Source organism: Cetorhinus maximus, chromosome 25, assembly GCF_964194155.1.
Source record: "Cetorhinus maximus chromosome 25, sCetMax3.hap1.1, whole genome shotgun sequence".
NCBI classification, from domain to species: domain Eukaryota; kingdom Metazoa; phylum Chordata; class Chondrichthyes; order Lamniformes; family Cetorhinidae; genus Cetorhinus; species Cetorhinus maximus.
The window spans coordinates 32,821,955-32,842,775 of NC_135903.1; the positions used below are offsets into that span (position 1 = coordinate 32,821,955).

At 45.9% G+C, this 20,821-nt stretch overlaps 1 protein-coding gene and 1 long non-coding RNA gene across 2 annotated transcripts in view; one reads left to right on the forward strand and one right to left on the reverse strand.

Annotated features, from left to right (window-relative positions):
• LOC144668040 (integrin alpha-8-like) overlaps window positions 1–20,821 on the forward strand; it is a 156,726-nt gene that overhangs the window by 69,640 nt on the left and 66,265 nt on the right. Inside the window, exons 9-13 of the mRNA XM_078529771.1 lie at window positions 4,622–4,665; window positions 7,611–7,667; window positions 12,539–12,591; window positions 16,666–16,874; window positions 19,545–19,736. Coding sequence (XP_078385897.1) covers window positions 4,622–4,665; window positions 7,611–7,667; window positions 12,539–12,591; window positions 16,666–16,874; window positions 19,545–19,736 — 555 coding nt within the window. The remainder of the gene's footprint in view (window positions 1–4,621; window positions 4,666–7,610; window positions 7,668–12,538; window positions 12,592–16,665; window positions 16,875–19,544; window positions 19,737–20,821) is intronic.
• Window positions 394–10,676, reverse strand: LOC144668043 (uncharacterized). The gene is made up of 3 exons (XR_013573413.1): window positions 10,626–10,676; window positions 9,665–9,714; window positions 394–741 (listed from the first exon to the last, which is right to left on the reverse strand). It is a non-coding gene; the product is annotated as an uncharacterized LOC144668043 (long non-coding RNA).

Here is a 20,821-nt window from a genome sequence, read left to right on the forward strand (position 1 = left end):
TTAAGCCTCATTTTAATGCGATGCTTGGCAGCCTAACAAATCCTGGGGGAGATGATGAAACCATGTTCCAATAATTGCATCTTCTGCATATCACTGCAAAATGCAAGTAGTATAAGTACAGACGTGCTAAAATAACGAGGTTTATATAGGTTAAAGTGGCCCATTGTCTCAGCTGGAGTAATTCTCGTCAACCAGGGCGCAGTTTGTGTGTTCCTGATTCATGTAAGATCCATGAGATTGTGAATCACAACTGACACAAATTCACTGCAAATCCAATAGCTTTATTGCCAAAAGATTAAACTTAAAAAAACAAATACAGAATCATTTTAAGAACATACAGTTACTTCCTAGTTAGTCTGGCTAGGTTGACTGCAGGTTGCTTGGATGTCGTCTGACTCAGACCAATTCACTTCCAGCGGTCTCACTCTTGGCGATGCCATATTGACTTTATATTTTGGCTGCACAGCAACTGCCCTCATGCCTGATCCTCCTGAGCCACTCGATTGGTCTTCGGGGAGCGTGATCAGTCTTCGATTGGTCCATCTTGGCCTCCAGGGTGTGAGATCAGTCTGTGATTGGTCCATGTCCCAATGGACTAGGTCCATATAATTTGTTTTCTCATGTGAACCTCCTTCACATAATTGTTTCGCCACAGGAACTCTGGCCTACTGTCTGTTGCTACTTCAAGGCCTTAGTTTTTTTCGCAAGTGATTGTGCGGCTGCCCACGAGTCCTGAGGCATCTGCATGTATCAAAGGTTAACACAACCAAAGCAAGCTTTCTTCATCAACGATAATTTTTCAACAGTGAATTTCAAGCATTCTTTTAAGCAAACTTATATAGGAATTCGTAAGCATATTCTTACATCCAATAGGTATTAAGGAATTTATTGACACCCGTGTCTAATATAGTGTTAGTACCTAATTCTCCAATTTTCAACACTGGCTGTCAAAATTCCTTGGTTAGGGAGATAAAAATGGTGACCTATGCCCCTGAAAGACCAGCAATTTGAACCAGAGCCTGTGATGACCCAATTTCTATTCCATAAGTTGCTGTGTCACAAATTTAGATTACGGACAGAGGCAGGTATGACTTCAGCTGGCACTGCATGTGCAGCCAGTGTTGGGGCATGTCAGTAGCATTCCCAAGGATTCAGCTCATTGCACTCCACTGGGCTGGGTGAAGCACCCCCACTGGGCTGGGTGGGGCACCCCCACTGGGCTGGGTGGAGCACCCCCACTGGGCCGGGTGGAGCACCCCCACTGGCCTGGGTGGAGCACCCCTGGGCTGGTGGAGCACCCCCACTGGGCTGGGTGGAGCACCCCCACTGGTCTGGGTGGAGCACCCCCGCTGGGCTGGGTGGAGCACCCCCGCTGGGCTGGGTGGAGCACCCCCACTGGGCTGGGTGGAGCACCCCCACTGGGCTGGGTGGAGCACCCCCACTGGCCTGGGTGGAGCACCCCTGGGCTGGTGGAGCACCCCCACTGGGCTGGGTGGAAGCCATGGCGGTTGAGAACTGGTGTGGGATCCATTAGTAAAGACCTGGCAAAGCTCATCAATCCCAGAGGGGATGACTGACCTTGCATGGAAGCTGCCCATCCCTTTTGTGTGAAACATGGGATATCCTTTACCTTATACTTTGGTCCATCGAGGAGCATGGCCCCTCCTCCCACAGGTAAAAGGAGGCCAGAAGGGCTGGATCCATAAGGTAAGTGCTTTTACATTTGCTATTTGCAGGCCAAGTCAAGAATCAAAAAATTGCCTCCAGGCCCAATAGTCTATTCTGTAAATCAGCAATCCTCTGACCTCCACGATCTCCCCCTGAAACCCTCCACAGCCCAACATCCCTAGCAATCTCCGCACAATCTGTAAACTTCCCTGATTCCTTTATGATCCTGCCTCCATCGATCACCTTCAACTCACCCAACTACTCCACCCACTCCCTGTACCACCCTCCTCAACCTGTGACCCCCTGCACCACCCCCAACCCACCCCCCCAATCAAACTTATCTGCTCCTTGGCTGTGATCTATTCCAGAACATTCCATACCTGGCTCTCAGGCAGTGGAACCATGTCATGGAGTTAAAGTTCCATGGAGTTCAGGGAATCCTGTACTTCCAGATTACCTGCCCATGACTTTTCTCCCTACCACTCCAAGTAAATATTAGGGCCCCAAGTGCCTACATAAACTATGAGGCTGGTAGGCATTTTAGTCAGTGGGACAAGTGTGGCTCTGCACTAGAACGATGGCTTCTGAGTTAGGTGACTGTGGGTTCAAGCCCCATTCTAGATACCGGAGCACAAAATCTAGGCTAATAATGCACTGTGGAGGGACTGTCTGAGATGCTGCCTATTTGGTGTGATATTAAACTAAAGCTTCTCAGGTGGATGCTAAAGATTTTGGACTGAGTTTTCCCTTTTGGGATGGGAACTGTTTCCGGGTCCCAAACCTGCCTCCAACCGCCCCCTTCCCCCAGGTGGGGTGGAAACAGTCACTAACCAGGGATTTTCAGAAAGGCGCCACCTAATTGGCTTGGAGACAGGTTCTGTGACCAATTAAGGGAGCCGAGGGCAGGCAGTTCTTGAAGCTGGAGGGCCAATCAGAGACCTTCCAGCTTGAGAGGAACAGCAGTTTGCAATAGAAGGTTATTAACTGTGGGGCAGGGCAGGGTAAGGAATCACTCTCCAAGGTAAAAAGCCCATTGTACCCAATATAGCGATATACAAGAAAGTGCCAAAATATGGTGGGAATTGTACAGGTTCTCCTGCACTGCACTGGCGCCTATAGACGGTGCTGCAGATTGAAGCTGCTGCTCGGTGGATGGGCGATTTACTGGCAGTCTCCCTACAGTACGCTGCACTCCAATCTGTTATCCATAACTCTCAAATTCATATGATCTGTTCGTCTATTTTGTTTAACTCCAGTTTAATTCATGCTGGAAACTCGACTGTGTGAATTAAGATGTCACAGTGCTGGTCCCTGGACTGTTGGTGCCAGAAAACCTAGACACGGGTTGAGATTGGAAACCGAGTAAAATCTCAGGCTTACCGGTGCAATGACAGGGCAGCTGGTGTCTGCTGCTTTAAACTTTAGCTGTGTTCTGCCATCTTGCCTCCTTGGGTAATGCCTTCATCTCTGAGTCACCGGGTTGTGGCTTCGAGCCCTTGAACGTGAATATGTGATCTTGACAGACTCTCTGGTGCAGTATCGAGGAAGTGCCCCATTGCCAGAGGTGCTGGAGGAGAAATTAATTCGTGCGGCATCACTCTTAGAGGTGCTTTCCAGACGTGCGTATCCCCAGGGGACAGGCAGCGCTGCAGCCCGTACAGGTTTCCCCATTATTATTACTGAAGAAATCGTTGTGGGCCGCACAGGTAGTGGCTGCAGCGCTGTCTGCCCCTGGAGAATTGAAGTAACTCGCGTTGCAAAATCCTGCCCCTGCTCTCTTTTCGATGAGGTGTTAACCCAAGTGCCTCAGATCCATGACACTATTTGAAAAAGGAGCATTCTACAGCTCGGGGACAACAACAACCTCTATATTATGTAACGCCTTTAACACAATGCAGCATCCCAAGATGTTAGGACAGAGAGTCAAAAACTTGGCCAAAGAGGTAGGTTTTAAGGAGCATTTTGATGGAGGAGAGAGAGAGGTGGAGAAGTGGAAAGGTTTAAGGAGGGGATTCCAGAGCTTTGGGCCCAGGCAGCTGAAGGCACAGCTGCCAATGCTGGAGCATTTAAATCAGTGATGCTCCCAAGGCCAGAATTAGAGGGGCACATCCCAATGATCTTCATATGGAATTAATACATTCTGATGTGCCCTCACTGTTGTCCTGTGGCAATTACAGGAGCCAATCTATGTACAAGGACATTTCACAGGCTGCAGTGAGATGAATAACTAGCTAATCAGGATTTGTTTTCATAATGGTATATGAGGAAAGAATGTGACCAGCTCCAGAAATGATCCCCGCTCTTCTTTGAATAGGGGATCATTTAAAACCTGCCTGAACCGCTGGAATAGGCAGCCAGAGCCCTGATTTAGTATTTCACTCGTACGACAACATTCTCTCTGTGGTTTGAACAACTATTTGTATTTATGCAGTGGCTTTAATGTGGAAAGAAAATGCCACAAGGAGTTTAGATTTTCAGCTCAGATTACGTACTCCAGTGCTGGGGCAGAGTGTGAATCACAATCTTCTGTCTCAAGGCCAAAGTGCAACCAGTTGAGCCCAGGTCGCTTAGCGGGAAGTTCTGCCATGTACTCAGGATTATTTATCCCTCCTACAGCACCACTAAAAACAAAATAACTGGTCAGTCACCACCTTGCTGTTTGTGAGATCCTTGTGTATACAAGATGATTTTTTTCCCCATTTGCACTCTTGCACCTCCTGGGTCCAGCCAAAAACTCAGCCTTGTTGCTTATCCATTCGAGATCCTACCAGAATACCTTTACTCCCACCCCAGGTCATCGAGCCAGCGAACTCAGCATGGGATTTCCACTTCCCAGAACCCACAAGCTGCTGTGTGGAAATCCTCTTGGTGCCTGCATCAATTTTGTACATAATCTGCTTGCAGAAGTATTTGTTTTCAAACAAAACTTTAATCTATCTATTTCTTTTTACAGAATATCTTTTGGGCGCTCCCAGGGCGGAAAACACACTGGGTTCTGTAGGTATAATTTATTAACTAAATGTTAATGAAGGGTAGGACTCTGTAACATCCACTGTGGTTAAGGTTGAACGAATGCTTAGTTTTTCTTTTCTTCTGCTAGACCTGAGCTTGAATATCCAGGCTCAGCCCCTTCAACCCCACCCCAACCAAGTAAAACCGTGAAGCTTATACCAATCATACTGAACTAAACATGCTTTCACAGATTTTCTGTTATTTTATTTCTTTCCGTTGGCCACCCATGGCTCTGTACCTTTCAGGATTTTGCAAGGAATGGGGATTCAACCCAGATTAAAGCCCACTTATAACCATAAACCAGCTAAACTCAGGATGTTCATCATTTTGAACTGGACCTTCTCCTCTCCCTTTGTCTTATCAGCAATATTTTTGATTTAAAGATGAGGACAATATAGGCTTGTTTATACTCTAATTTCCAACAAACCTAAGAATGAGCAGGGCACTGCAATACCTAATGGGTTTGAACAGTTTACAGGAATGTCCAAGCAACTTCCCTTGTCTCAAGTTGAAGTGGAATGGGAGAGACACCAAGACAAGAATTTGTTTATCTAAATCTAATCCTGCTCTTTAATTCCTTTTCCAACTAAATTTGACATCACCAAACCACTTCTGTGGCCATAAAACACAAAATGTGGACAAGGGGTTTGAAAAATGATTTCCAAACATTGCAAAGAAAAAAATTATTGTGAATGTTTTATCTGAATAATTTTACAGAATTTGGAATCCACAATGACAATAAACTGGAATCAATCTCTAAAAAGAAGAGGATTTTTGCTCAGTTTTATTGAAAACTTTTTTCCATTTGAACATGAAGAAATAAATTATGTATCATTATACTTTGAACCTCCTTTATCTAGTTGTGATAGGTAACCAGGAAAGAAAGTTACAGGACCGGATCCTCTGATGTCCAGAGCCACGAAATCTGATCTTAGGTTCCTGTTGTGCATCAGACCCTGAGGAAGTCCTAGCGCATGCACATGCCCTGTAGTTACCCAGGAAGTTTAAACTTCCAATGGGCTGATTTGCACTGCCTGGGACACTACACAAAATTCACTGAGCTTGATGTCAGAGACTTGGATCAGATACCTGACTACCCCCCATGACCCACTCAACTACCCATTCACTTACCCACTCACTCATTCACCCATTCACTCTTAGGAACATAGGAGCAGGAGGAGGCCATTCAGGCCATCGCGCCTGCTCCAACATTCAATATGATCATGGCTGATCATCCACTTCTATGCCTTATTCCCATACTATCCCCATATCCCTTTGCGTCATTGGTATTTAGAAACCTGTCAATCTCTGCTTTAAACTTACTCAATGACTGAGCTTCCACAACCCTCTGGGGTAGAGAAATCCAAAAATTCATAACCCTCTGCGTAAAATAATTTGTCCTCATCTCAGACCTAAACGGCTTCCCCCATATTTTGAAATTGTCTGCCCACTTAGCCTTCTACCTCTTACCTTAAATCTATGCCCCCTGGTTACTGACCCCTCTACTAATGGAAAAAGTGCCTTCCAGCCACCCTATCTATGCCCCTCATAATCTTATACACCCCTATCAGGTCCCCTCTCAACCTTCGTTGCTCTAAGGAAAACAACCCCAGCCTATCCAATCTTTCCTCATAGCTCAGACCTTCCAGCCCCGGCAGCATCCTGGTAAATCTCCTCTGCGTCCTCTCCAGTGCAATCACATCCTTCCTATAATGTGGTGACCAGGACTGCACACAGTACTCCAGTTGTGGCCTAACCAGCGTTTTATAACTTCCGGTATAACCTCCCTGCTCTTGTATTCTATGCCTCGGCTAATAAAGGCAAGTATCCCATATGCCTTCTTAACCACCTTATCTACCTGTCCTGCTACCCTCAGGGATCTGTGGATATGCACACTAAGGTCCCTCTGATCTTCAATACTTTCCAATACTTTTCATAGGCCTGAATTTTTCAGGCGGTGGGCGGGCTTGCGGGGGTGGTCGCGGAGCCAATCACCGTCCGTGCCGCCATTTTACCCAGCCCGCCCAGCGTAAGATGCGAGCCGTAGCACTGAGCGCTACCTGTGCGAGCGGGGGGGAGGAGGGAGAGTCAGGGCCAGGGCTCTTTTGCGCATGCGCACGGAAGAGCTCTTCAATCTCCCTGAGGCACGGAGCTGCCTCAGGGAGATTGAATCGCTAATGAAATACTAACTAAATGGCTAAAAAATTTAATTAAACATGTCGAGTCACATGAGATGGGATATGTTTTTATATTTAGAATTTTAAAAAATTTAATTAATTATTAATTATTTAATTAATGAAAGCTTTAGGAAAGCCCATCCCGCTCATGGATGAGGTTTCCTACAAAAACGTGAAGGCCGCTTGGCCTTTTCGCCTGCCCGATAACTGCAAGGTTGGACGGGCAGCGTTTACAATGACCTTAATCACTTCCTCAACGGCCTTAAAAGGCTATTTACATATCAGCGGGCGGGCAGCCGACTCCAGCTCACGCCTGCCGAACGAAACATCGCGAGACAGCACGATGATGTCGGGACGCACGCCCGATGTCATCACGTGTCATTTTACGCGTCGGCGTGTCGGGCCCGCCCCTAATACGCTGACTGAAAAATCCTGCCCCATAGTGTAATCCCCTGCTTTGTTAGCCCTCCCCAAGTGCATTACCTCACACTTTTCCAGGTTGAATTCCATTTGCCCCTGCTCTGCCCACGTGACCGGTCCATTGATGTCCTCCTGCAGTTTACGGCTACCCTCCTCAATATTTACCACCCTTCCAATTTTCGTGTGATCCACGAACTTCTTGACCATACCCTCACAACTCAGGAATGGTTCTATGACTTAGGTTATAGGTTGGGGGGAGTTCAGTCATTTCAGCGCTCAGCTGTACTTAAACCATAAAAAGTTTTGAACTCAGTTGTCATCTTGCTTTTACAGGTACAGATTCTACGGAGTGCAAATTTAACAACCATACAAACTATTGTGGGTGAACAGGTAAGAAACGGGGTTATCTGTTTTGCAACCATGAGGAGAATTTTCTCCACGTCAGGCAGGCGGTCCGGGAACTGGCGCGGGCTGGCACGGAGCTGACCGCCACCCGCGATCGGGTGCACGCCGCCATTTTAAGGCCCGCCCAACGTGACATGCACCCGGAAGCGCTCAGTGCTACCTGTGCAGGCTGGGGGGGGAGGAGGGAAAGTCGGGGCCTGCGCTCTTTCGCAAATGTGAGTGAAAGTGCGCAGCAATCTCCCTGAGGCAGCTCCGTGCCTCAGGGAGATTAATTTAATCGTGAAAAATTGAAAAAAAAAGAATTTTAAAAATTATTCAGACATCTCCCCTCATGTGACACTGTCACATGAGCTGGGACATTTCTAAATAACCCTTCATGAAACCTCATCCCGCCCGTGGATGAGTTTTCGTGAGAAACGCGAAGGCCGCCTGGGCTCTTCGCCTGCCCCCCCGTCAACCTTAAGGTTGGACGGGCAGCCCAGACAATCAGTTCAATTAGGTCATTAATGGCCTTAACAGGCCTTTGACAGTTTGGCAGGTGCACGGCCAACTCCTGTGCGCGCCCGCCCAACTGAAGATCAGAATGACGCATGGTGATGTCAGGACGCACGCCCAACGTCACTGCGCGTCATTTTACCCATCGGCATGCGGGGCCCGTGGAAGATTCAGGCCCATGAGTAATGCTGGTTTCCACTGAGGGGATGTGACAATATGGTTAAATCAACTTCTACAACCACACACCAATATCTGAAAGCTATTTATGGGATCTTTCCATGTGAATATTGGATGCTGTTGTTTCCCTACATTTTGACAATGACTACACTTCAAAACTAATTCCATTGGACATCAAGGCCTTTGGGATTTCCCAAAGCCACAAAACGCCCTCTATAAATGCAAATCCTTTTTTTAATTTTGAAGACAAATTTGTACCTGGGTTTTAATGTGCAGCTTATTACAACAACCCAACTGTTGCGTTCACTCTTGTTACAGACAAATCGGGTTTCTCTGCAGTTTCGTTCCTCCTGCTTCGTTAAGCATCAGTTTCCTCTTACTTTGAACTTTAACACCGATGCTAAATGTATAACTGATTTTCCACAGATGTTATTTTCCTATCATATACTTAACCAGTAAATGTTTAAAATATGCTGCACAGCAAAAGACGGTTTTAATATGATTTTGTACTTAACTAAAAGCAACATTTAACATAGCTGTAAAGCTCCCTCTGGTGTATAAGGCTTCACAGTCCACTGTTGTAACTGACATTGTGCATGCAAAGACAGAGGAATGCATCTTCCCAGAGAGAAAGAGGCTGATCATGCACTGGGTAGGCTACCAGGATAGCTAAGCTGCAGGGTGACATTGACTGCTTTGCGGGTGCAGAATATAAACTCAGAGCTGTACCAAACCAGAGGGTTCCACCCCCTCAATGTGCAGATGGTGTGCAACTATACTCAGGGCCTGTGCCCACTATCCTATAAGCATGTCATGATGCACATGTCTATTGTCCCATAAGTATTCCAGTCACCCTGTGAAACCAGAAGGCAACAAGGCCACCTGACTCCAATGCACAAACCCACATTGACAGGATCCATATGACAAGAGCCAGGACACCACGCGCAGTGTCATTCAACAGACCACTGGGGTGCTTAAACAACGATTCTGCTGCTAGGACTGCTCTGGGCCGTCCTGTGGTATTCTCCAGAGTCCATGTTATGACTCACCATGGTCTGCTGCATCCTGCAGAACCTCATCATCATGAGGACATAGCTCTTGCCACCAGCTGTATGGCAAGAAGCTGAGGAGGAAAAGGAAGATGATAGGGGGGGGGAGTGGAGAAAGAAGAGTTGAAAGAGGTAGAGGAGGAAGAAGGGGAGGAAGCAACCAGCACATCCCCTTTCCAGCCTAGCTGTCCATGAACACCTCATTCAGCTCTGTTACCAGTGAATGCAACCCCAATTCCCCATTCAACAACAGTGCTATACCTTGTCTTCCCTCTGCCTCTGACCATCACAGCACCCCCTTGGTCACAATGCTGAAATAAAAACCATCACAAAATAATCATTCCATAAAAACTTTATCCAACAAACCATCCAATATTCCACACAAACGTCAACTAATCCCTCTTTTTGCGTTCCCTTAGTGCCTGTCTTCTGTGCGCCTTTGCAGGGCCTAGTGCTTCTACGCAGTGTCACCCAAGTGTCTGCAGCATGGCTGGTGGAAGGCTGATGACTTTCATTGGGGACACCGCACGTGGCTTTGCAGGATGATCTCGAACTGCTGGGGCCCACGAAGGTCTAGCTTTGGACTGCACCACACTTGGGCATAAGCGGCAGTAGTGTTAGCACTGGCTGGCCGAGAAGCAACAGCAAGGGCACTGACAGACTGGCAGTGGTGGCAGGACAAATGCTTTCATCCTGAGAGAGGTCAGCTAGTTGGTGCTCCATGGCACCACTGACACTCCACTGGGGCAGCACCTTAGTAATCCCATAGTAATCATTCGGAGCACAAAAAGCTGGGCTGTTGTGAGACCCTGCAAGATCCTGTGAGTCATGGCATCCACAGTCATATGATAACAGCTTGAGCCTGCATGGCAGCAAGATGTGCTTGTGTAAGATCTGGGGTTCACTCTAACTTTAATTGTAAGACTTAAGTGGATTACAATTGTAAGACTGAGCTGGGAGAGATGATCTAAAAAGAACCTACAGCTCCGATCAGCTACAGACCACTCGGGGTATGAGTATGTTGTCACAAGTTTCACAGAATTTATTAAGTTAACTGCAATAAGTAAAACAATACAGTAGCTAGTAAAGGCAATGGAAACAGTCAATTCTCTTGACTTGCTGTTGACTACAGCATTGTCTCTTGTTCTGTTCTCCGAGTTCTATCTTCTTTCTTCTTGCTTCTTCCTGCTGCCAAAAGTTGCTGCTTATTATTAGCTACTACCTTTGGGCATGGTCACTCACACCCCTGAGCTCTGGTCCAGGCAATGCATGACAGTCCCTGATTGGTTAAGTGGTGCATGATCAGTGTCCGATTGGTCTCTTAAGGGTGATGGTCACTTTCCTGATGTCACTTCCTGTTATCTCCTGACTGGTTCTCTAAGATGTCAGTCACTTGTGGGAGCGTCCTTCTTATTACAGCTTCCCCCTGCTATTTTGTTAAGTTAATAGCTTTCCACTAAGATAACGAGGCACCACAAGGTAATTTGTGTGGCTGCTTATTTGAGATAAGAGGCAAAATCAGCCATCTACATCTTTACGTTAGAAACATTGGAACCAGCGAAGAAAAGTCCCAAGGCCACCAAATTCAGCCTGAAGACAGCCAAGTCACCAAACTACAGACTGTATATTCCTTTTATTCTCATGGATTCTAATTTGACCAACCTATCATTCCCTCGCTGTAATCTATTTGAGTGCATGTGTGAAAGTCGGAGCATATTTTATTACTTGACCCAGATCAGTTTAAGTATAATAAAGCTAATCTCATCCTTTGTTAAAATCAAGAAAACCTGTCAGATTGGTTCTTTTATGATCACAGCGCATAAACAGTTAAGTGCTCACTAAATTGGCACGTATATCCTTTTCAAAGCAATAGCAAACTCTTGCAGCCAAATGAGGAGAGGGAAAAGAGGGGAACCATTGGACTCCTCCTCACCTGATTATAGCAATTGATGGAGATGGTTGATAGGTGATTGAAGGGAAGTGGTGAATGCAGCAGTGTGAGGCTAGTGGCTTGCTTTTAAGGAATTGGCATTCACTGACCTTGACAAGTCACGTGAAGTCATTAAACTTCCTGCACTATATCCGGGCCCTTGGGGCTACACTGCTTGCATTGACAGAGATGGTTGTCTGGTCACATCGCCTTTGTAAACTTTGTCTGTAGGGCCTCCTCGTTTCCTGTGGACAGAGGACCTCTTTCTCCCTGTCCAACTCAAACAGCAAGGCCTCCAGCGCTGTGTCAGAGAATGCCCTCTGCCCTATACTTCCATATTCACCCTCCTTCCAGCTCAGATTGCCTTCCACAGCCGCTTCCAGCAGAATGCAAGCACATTTTGAGAAGACAAAAGCAAAATCCTGTGCATGCTGGATATCTGAAATAAAAACAGAAAACTGCTAGAAATCCTCAGCAGATCAGACAGCATCTTTACAGAAGGAAACATGGTTAACTTTTCAGGCCATTGACTTTGCATCAGGTTTGAAAAGAATGGGCCTGAGTTACTCCTGCATCTGGATCCCCACCCCCCATTTTCAGGGGAGGCTTCACCCCTCAATTTTGCAGCTGGGGTTGAATCCCCCAGCCTTGTGACTCCACAGCTGAGTGCTAGCATTGAGATCAGTCTCTGTCGAACGTGGCTTTCTCTGATTTCTCTAACGAATGGAAGCCGATGTCCTGCGATGGCCTTTACATTTTTACCTAATGGACATAGAATTCTTGGCAAAGGAGATTTGAAGGTACAGCAACGCTACGAGCGTCGGTTCAAAGTGAGGAGCTACCATGCCGACGCAGCTGGAATCAAGTGTCTGGGCCTGAAGCAGAAATAACTTCCTTGAGAAGAAGATAAGCTCATTCCACTTCATTTCAAATCAGTTCAGGCCTTCACACTCGAATCGCAGCCCGACTTACACCCCACAGGCTTTGTGTCGATACGGAGTGGTCCTCACTAAACCAACAGAGCGTGACTGCACTGTGAGTGTAGAAGTATTCAGTAAATAATCAATTGTTATGCCATATAAAGTTGAAATAGAATTTCACGCCTGTCAGGCTGAAGGATGTCAGTGTTAAAGATTGAAACATATTTGTGACAACCAATGAAACCGATTTACTGTGTTAGTAAGTTCATGCGTTTTGATTTGCAGGTAGCAGCATACTTTGGCTATGTGGTGGCTGTCACGGACATAAACAGTGATGGGTAAGAATTACTCTGCCCTATGCAATGAACTGTTACTTGCACTCTGCATTATAATTCTCCAAAGAGAGATGGAGCTGTAAACAACAAGCCTGCCTGTCAATGTGGTAACTTGAAAAGTATTTGCGATTTGGAGATATTTATCACCATTGTAGATCTGAAATTATTTAACACTTTACAGTGAGGGGCTGGAGTTCCCCGGAGCTTGACCATTAAGTTGACCTCCTGTCACATTTTGAAGTTAATTATGCTGGTCCTGCGCTCCCCCCCACCACCCCCCACTTCCAAATATGACCCTGGCAACAACCAGGATCCAACTCCAGGTTGTCTCCAGGAATTTACCCATTGCCGTTCTCCAGCATGGCCACACTGGAGTTTGCATGTGTGATGGGCATGTGTGCCACTGTGGTGCATCTTGGGCACCTGCCTGCCCATGCTTTCCAAAGATTGAAAGTGGCAAACGCCCAGATCAACCAGCTGGGAACCCCTCTGAATTTCCCTTCTTGAGCCTCCTGATCTAAAAATAAATTGAAATATCCCATTTTCAGGGGTTTAGCCCCTTTTTTCCCTTCAGGAAGTTGGTCTTCTTCATCTGACCTAGTGCATTAGCCTCCAGGTCCCTGCACTAAAATCCATTGCTCTGTTGCTCCGATTTCGACTGGTCTCCATTTCCCTTCTGCCCCTTAGTGTATTGGCTTCAAAAATTCTTATTCTCCTCTATAGGTTCCTCCATGACTTTTCTCCACTACCGTGTCCAGGTTTACATCCCCCCTCACACTTCTCATTCGAGTTTATTCTTTGTGATTATTCCAGGCCTCCACCAAATCTAATCTATCATCAGCGGTAGGGCACTCAGCCACCTCACATCAGAATTCTCTCCCTATTACTTTCAGACGCCTCCTTTCAAGGTTGACAAGTCCAAGTGTTTTTCAACTTTCCCTCACAACTCATTCCTCTGACACTAGGGGCTGGGGCAAGGAACAGAGGCAGGCAGGATCTAGAAACATCCCCATCGGCCTCCATTCCGCCTGAGACTGTTTTCCCAGAGTATGGGAGACAGCAGAGCTACCAGACTGCACGCAGCAGGTAGCCAATTCAACTCTTTAATGGTCACTCAAGGCCAATTCAAAGAGGCCAACTGATATTTTCCATTTGGCCTCCAGGTCCCCAGAAGAGGCAGGGACAGCTTAGGTGCCTGGAGGTGGCCTCCCAGCCAGGTTTCAGTAGGCCTGGAGGCCCTCCCTGTCTTCCTGGCTGCACAGGCTGCCCCATCGAGGGGCTTCACCTCAACATTGATGGCCTGGCTGCAGGTTAATTTTTCAAATTAAATCTTTAAATGTTGGCAGGAGGGGACCCCCCATTTTGAAGCACCATCTCCTTTAATTACCTTCCACTGCGGGATTGCAGTCTGTGGCTCCTTTCGAGCTGCAAGGCCTCCAATTGGCCATCTCTAGCTTTGAGACCCTAACCCGCCATCCTTAACTGAACGGCAAACCTGCCCCCTGACTGTTAATTGGCCGCTCCCCCACAGTGCGGGTTCCTGACCCAAATTTCAACCTGAAGGTGAGTTCAGAAGCCCGCAGGGGAACTCCTGCCCCTAGCGTGGGACTGGAGTCACGTGTAGTCCAAACGAGGCAGGACTGGCAGGTTCCCTTCTCTGCCGGACATCAATGAACCAGTTGACTTTTTACGAAAAACACACAGCAGATTTTTATCATATTACCTGTTGCCAGCCCATCAATTATCAGCCTTACTGAATTCAATTACATAATTTGTCACTGTGAGTTTTAATTTATGACCTGTAGTTTGCTAGTCCAGTGCTTTAAGCACCGGGCGACTTTACCCCATAGCAATCCAGAGTTAACTTTATCTTCAAACATACCTTGTGATACTTAATACCTGGCGGTGTCATTTAGGCAAGTGGTTGATTGACTTTTAGTATTCCACTGGTTCCTTAGTTCACAAGAAACAATTAATGGCCGTATTTCAAAGATTAAAGTAATAATTTCTACATTCTACTAGGTATTAAAATGCCATGTGAACTCCAAATAAAATGAGCATTATTGGATATAGCTATTAAACCCTTCGCATTTTACCAAACAACTCCCCATTCTCAGATATGGTTTGAAGGTGAAAGAGTCACTTTTTCTAAAATGCCACAGGGTCACAGAGTCACAGGGTCACAGAGTCACAGGGTCACAGGGTCACAGAGTCACAGGGTCACAGAGTCACAGGGTCACAGGGTCACAGAGTCACATGGTCACAGAGACACAGGGTCACAGAGTCACAGGGTCACAGGGTCACAGAGTCACAGGGTCACAGGGTCACGGAGTCACAGAGACACAGGGTCACAGGGTCACAGGGGCACAGAGTGACAGGGTCACAGGGTCACAGGGTCACAGGGTCACAGAGTCACAGAGCCACAGGGTCACAGGGTCACAGAGTCACAGAGTCACAGAGCCACAGGGTCACAGGGTCACAGAGTCACATGGTCACAGGGTCACAGAGTCACAGAGTCACAGAGCCACAGAGCCACAGAGTCACAGGGTCACAGGGTCACAGAGTCACAGAGTCACAGGGTCACAGGGTCACAGAGTCACAGGGCCACAGGGTCACAGGGTCACAGAGTCACAGAGCCACAGAGTCACAGGGTCACAGGGTCACAGGGTCACAGAGCCACAGGGTCACAGAGCCACAGGGTCACGGGGTCACAGAGACACAGGGTCACAGGGCAGAATCTTCGGGTCGGTGAGCGAGGGCAGGCCCCGCTCGCCGACACATAAAATGATGCGCGGCGATATCAGACGTGCGTCCCGATGTCACCGCGCGTCATTCTGATCCTCAGTTCAGCGGGCGCGCACCAAACTGTCAAAGGCCTATTCAGGCCATTTAAAAACTAATTAAAGTAATTAACTGAGCTTCCTGTCCAACCTTAAGGTTGTCGGGCAGGCAAAGAACCCAGGCGGCCTTCGCATTTATCGTGAAACCTCATCCACGGGCGGGATGAGGTTTCATGAAAGGTTTATAAATTAAATTAATTTTTTTATTAAAGTTCATTGACGTGTCCCGGCTCAGTGACACTGTCACATGAGGGGACATGTCTTAAAAATTTATTTTTTCTTTCTTAAAATTTTTAAAAATCAGCACGGAGCTGCCCCAGGGAGATTTCTGTGCACAGGCCCTGACTCTCCCTCCTCTCCCTGCCCACACAGGGAGTGCTCAGCTCTTCCAGGTGCGTGTCACGCTGGGCGGGTATTGATTGGCCCGCCTATGCAAAATGGCAGTGCCCAGCCGATCGCAGGCAGTGATCGTCTGCACACTCGCCCACGCCCGCTCATGCCCAACCCCCCTCAATGGGGAGAAAATTCTCCCCATGGAGTTCTACAGCACAGAAACAGGTCCTTCGGCCAATCGTGTCTGTGCCATCAAGCACCTACCCTAATCCCATTTTCTAGCACTTGGCCCGTAGCCCTGTACGCTATAGCGTTTCAAGTGCTCACCTAAACACTTCTTAAAATGTTGTGAGGGTTCCTGCCTCTACCACCCCCTCAGGCAGTGTGTTCCAGATTCCAACCACCCTCTGGGTGAAAAAATGTTTCCTCAAATCCCCTTTAAACCTCCTGCCCCTTACCTTAAATTGATGCCTCCTGGGTTATTGACACCTCGGCTAAGGGGAAAAGTTTCTTCCTATCTACCCTATCTATGCCTCTCATAATTTTGTACACCTCTATCAGGTCCCCCCTCAGCCTTCTCTGCTCCAAGGAAAACAACCCTAACCTATCCAGTCTCTCCTCATAGCATGGGACCATAAACCAACACACTGTGGTACTGTACCCCATTATGTCATAGAAAACTGTGCTACACCCCCAGACATTCCATTTATATGAGAGGAAGGATAAAACTAAGAAAAAAATCCAGAGAACATTTTTACAGGTTAAACTATATTCATTGTTAACTATCCATATAATTCTAGTGCTATCAGAAATCCTGTTAATAATTCAGTTTAATTTATTGTTGGTGTATAATTAATGAATAAGATGCTGGTATTTATATGTCACTCTGTCTGTTGCTGTGTAGGAGGGATGACATTTTAGTTGGAGCACCTCTCTTTATCAGCCATGGACTGGATGGAAAATGGCACGAGGTGGGACAGGTTTATGTTTATCTACAAGAGCAGGATGGGCCCTTCAAAAAGCCAACACAGACATTCACAGGAACAGACAAGTTTGGTCGATTTGGCAGTGCCATAGCCACTCTTGGGGACCTTGACTACGATGGATACAGGGGTAATGAACTAACAGGATATTGTGCGGCATTTGACAGGATTTGGTTAATTTTACAAGGTTCACATTCCCAGCAAGGATGGAAGTATGAGTTTGTAATGTTTACACCCCTGAGATATATGGCAAAACCCATACACTTAGTACAGATATAAAAGGCTAGAGTTATTAATTGTGTGGTGGTGCATTACAGTTCACTCAGGGGGTCTGAGTTGCTGTGGCAACATGCACTTTTACATGCATGTTGAAGCCTGGAGCTATGGATAGTGATGAATGAGGCTCCAACATTCTTTCTATCACATGGCTGACATGGAATCTCTCCTACTGCCTGTGATTGGCAGGGATTAGAAGGATTTGTAGATTGATAGTCAACTTGTTAGGCATTTTATGAACACACCTTCCTTGGCCATCAAGTCCTGAGGTGGGACTTGAACCCAGAGCTTTCTGGCTCAGGGGCAGTGATGCTACCCAATGTATCACAATACCTCCCAATTATTAGTTGTGCATGAACTTGTAATGAATTTTGAAAACACTCCTTTGCTATTTTATAGAGAACATTAGCCATTATTTATAAATTAGAGGGTTCTTTAATAGTTCAATCCGCCCCTCAGGTACAGTTGAGCCATAAAGATTAGGGAAGATCCTAGTTTCAATATCTGATTTTTACTCAGTTAACTGATTTTAGCCAGTGTTGCAATAGTATCATTACAGCATGCCCTCAGTATGTCTTTCAGCACAAACGTTTGGGAGATGAGGTGTGCTGTAGAGTAATTCCTGCTGGAATATGTACATGCCAATATAAATTATCCATTCCCTGGCTACTGACATGGTTGGCATTTATCCATCCCTATCCAACTACCACAGCCAGCTTCTTCTGTGCTAGGTGTGGCTCCAGCCACCAAAGAGTTTTCACCCTCATCCCTATTGACTTCAGTTTTACTAGGGTTCCAAGATGCAAAACTTTGTCAAATGTTGCCTTGATCTCAAGGACAGTCATTCTCATCTCACCTCTAGACTTCAGCTCTTCTGTCCTTTATTTGGGCCACAGTTGTAATGAGGTCTACAGCCAAGTGACCCTGTCAGAACACAAACTGAACACTGGTGAGAAGGTTATTAGTGAGTAAGTGGGAGATGACAAGATTGGGCCTAGCTGTGCTATCTCCATTAAGATAACCCTTACATTTGAATAGCTTGTTTTATTACACTTGCCTGGCTGATATATTGGTGTAAATTGGCTGGCAGGGAGTGGCATATGGGCAGAAATTTTAATACGTCAATATTATGCCAATTTAGCACCCACCTTGTTTTCCAACATTTTTTCTATGGCCAAGGGATGTGCCCACTCATTTCTGGCAGAATGTAATGAGGCAGCAGCAACATCCTGATGTAAAGTCACTTTTTCCAGCCTCTTAGCCTGATTGGTGCTGAGGCGTATCCAGAGCTGCATGGAAAAAGTGAAAGTTAATATTTAAAGGCCAGCAGCAAAATTAATAGGATTTACAGAAATCATATTAATGGCTTGATATTGTGTTCTCTTCTGTCACTGCAAACTGTTCTCACATCTGTCTTTGTCCCATTTGCTATGGGACCATTTTCCTTCTCCCCTCTCTTGCCCCACGTCAGGTAGGACACAAAGAGTTCCCCATTGGGAATTCCTCTATAATCATTCTATTTTATGGATAGAGAGGAGCAACCATTGAGAGATGCAGGCACTGCAGTGCCAGTGACTGTAAATGTCATCATCACCCTAAACCATTTTTACTATTGGATCTTGCCATTTGGTGGCCTCACGAACAATAGCCAATCAGCTGTGCATAGATGGATAAAATATGCCGCTGGTGCATTGTTTGACGGAGCAATCCATTTTCTGCCTTCTTCCATTGGCAGCTGGCAACAGTCTGGTGCAATACTGCAATTTTACAGAGTGACAGGATGCTTGACAATGCTGTGGCCGTACATACTCCCTTACTCAGAAAGGGACATCACTGCTGGGAGATCAAGACTATCCTCTGCACACTCTCACAGAACATGGTGTCAACACGACAGGAGTTTATGCAGCTTCCAGAATCATGATTGAGCGTACGGCTGGCAGTTTGAAGCTGTACTTCAGTTTAGATTGGTTTGGAGTTATACAGCAATATAACACAGCCAAAGACTTAGAATCATGGCTGTGCTGTTTGCAGTATAACTTTGCTGTTTAGCAAGGTTTTCTCACGGGGTCCCTGGAGGACAAAAATTCCCAAGGGCAGCAAAGTGATCATCAGAGGCCTGATAAGGACTCAAGGATGTGATATATCTTGCTGACTGGAGGATATATTTTTACTGTTCAAATACTGCAGGCTTTCTCTGAATACTAGCTCTGGGAACATGAATTTTTACTTCAGCAACATAGCTGAGTTCAAATCTTTGGAACAGATCTGAATCCCAGTCGTGAGAACAGGTCTGGTTCCGAATTCTGTCAAGAACCCAAAATGACTGGGCTGTAAATGGAAGATTACAGGGGAATGGGAAATAGGCTAAAATTGAGCCACATGAGCGTCACTGTGGTGAAGCCAGTGATAAAATGCTTCTTTTTATTAGAAACTCTTGTATTTTCAATTCTTTAATATCCACCCTCTGGCATAATTTGTGACAACATCTGAGCTACACGCTAATGAACCATCTATGTCTCTCCAGATGTAGCAATCGGAGCACCTTATGCTGGTGAAGATGGCAATGGAAGAGTGTTCATTTACCTTGGCCATGCTAATGGACTCCATCCAAAATTCTACCAAGAGCTGAAGGGAACATGGGCACCTGACGTCGTGTCTGCGGGATTTGGCTTCTCACTTAGAGGAGGCTCAGATATAGATGCAAATAATTACACAGGTGACGGCTCCATGGCTTTTATTTCATTCCTTGCGTGTGATGTTGTGCCCTGGATATAGATATATAAAATTTAAAAAAACATCATCACTATTTTATCCACCTTACAAGTCAGAACAGTGTTTAAAGGAAGGAAATGGTAGATAGACAAGGTCAGTGGGCTTCAGTTTTCAAGGCAAGGTGGACAATCATGGAATATCATTCCCAAATACTGGTTAAACTCTCAGAATCTCATGTGATATAAACAGGGTTTGACTTAATCAGGCACTGTATAGCCCTTCACAAAAGCTCGGTAAAATAATATTTCCCAGGGATGGCCTTTCCAATGTAATTCTTCCCTCTTGTGAGATCTGGATGGAGAACCATGAAAGGGAAAAGGAAAAGTGGAGGGAGGAGTTAGGACAAAATATCCCTCAGCACAGGACTGAATTAGCGATCAACCAGAACCACCTGCCAGAAGAATCACAGCTCCTGTCTCATTTTGAAGGTTATCTTTATACACAGTGTAGATTAAAAATGAATAAATTGATTGTGTGTTGAGGGAGGGTGTTTAGGGAGTCACAACTTGATTCAGTCGTCCTCAATTTTGACATCTCTTCTTGGTAGTCTTCCTTTAAAAGTCATACGACAGGGTTAATCTATATTTAATTAGAGAGGGACAAGTTATTAACAAAAGACAAAATACTCAGAGGAGTGTCTTCTATACATTTTCAGCCCTGTTAAACGTTTTCAGATTAGATATAACCTGAGAAAATGCAGTTTACAAAGAAATAGCTGCAGTTAGTTACAGGAAAATTATATGACCAGTGTTGGTTAAACCTGTCCTTGGCGTTTAATTTAAATTAGATAGTCAAAAGTGTTACATTTTTGAGGATTGTGATGGTATTTAAGCACTTGTGTTAAACATGCTCAAACCAACAATGTGAGTGGGGAAAGAATCCACAGGCTTCAGTGGAGATACATGCAACGGGACAGGGCAGCACAACATGAGCTGACAGCAACCTCTGGTGGCCGGCATTGTGCATTTGTTTGAAAATTATATAAACCTCTTGCAAAACAAGCCAATGACTTAAAATACATTGGTAGAA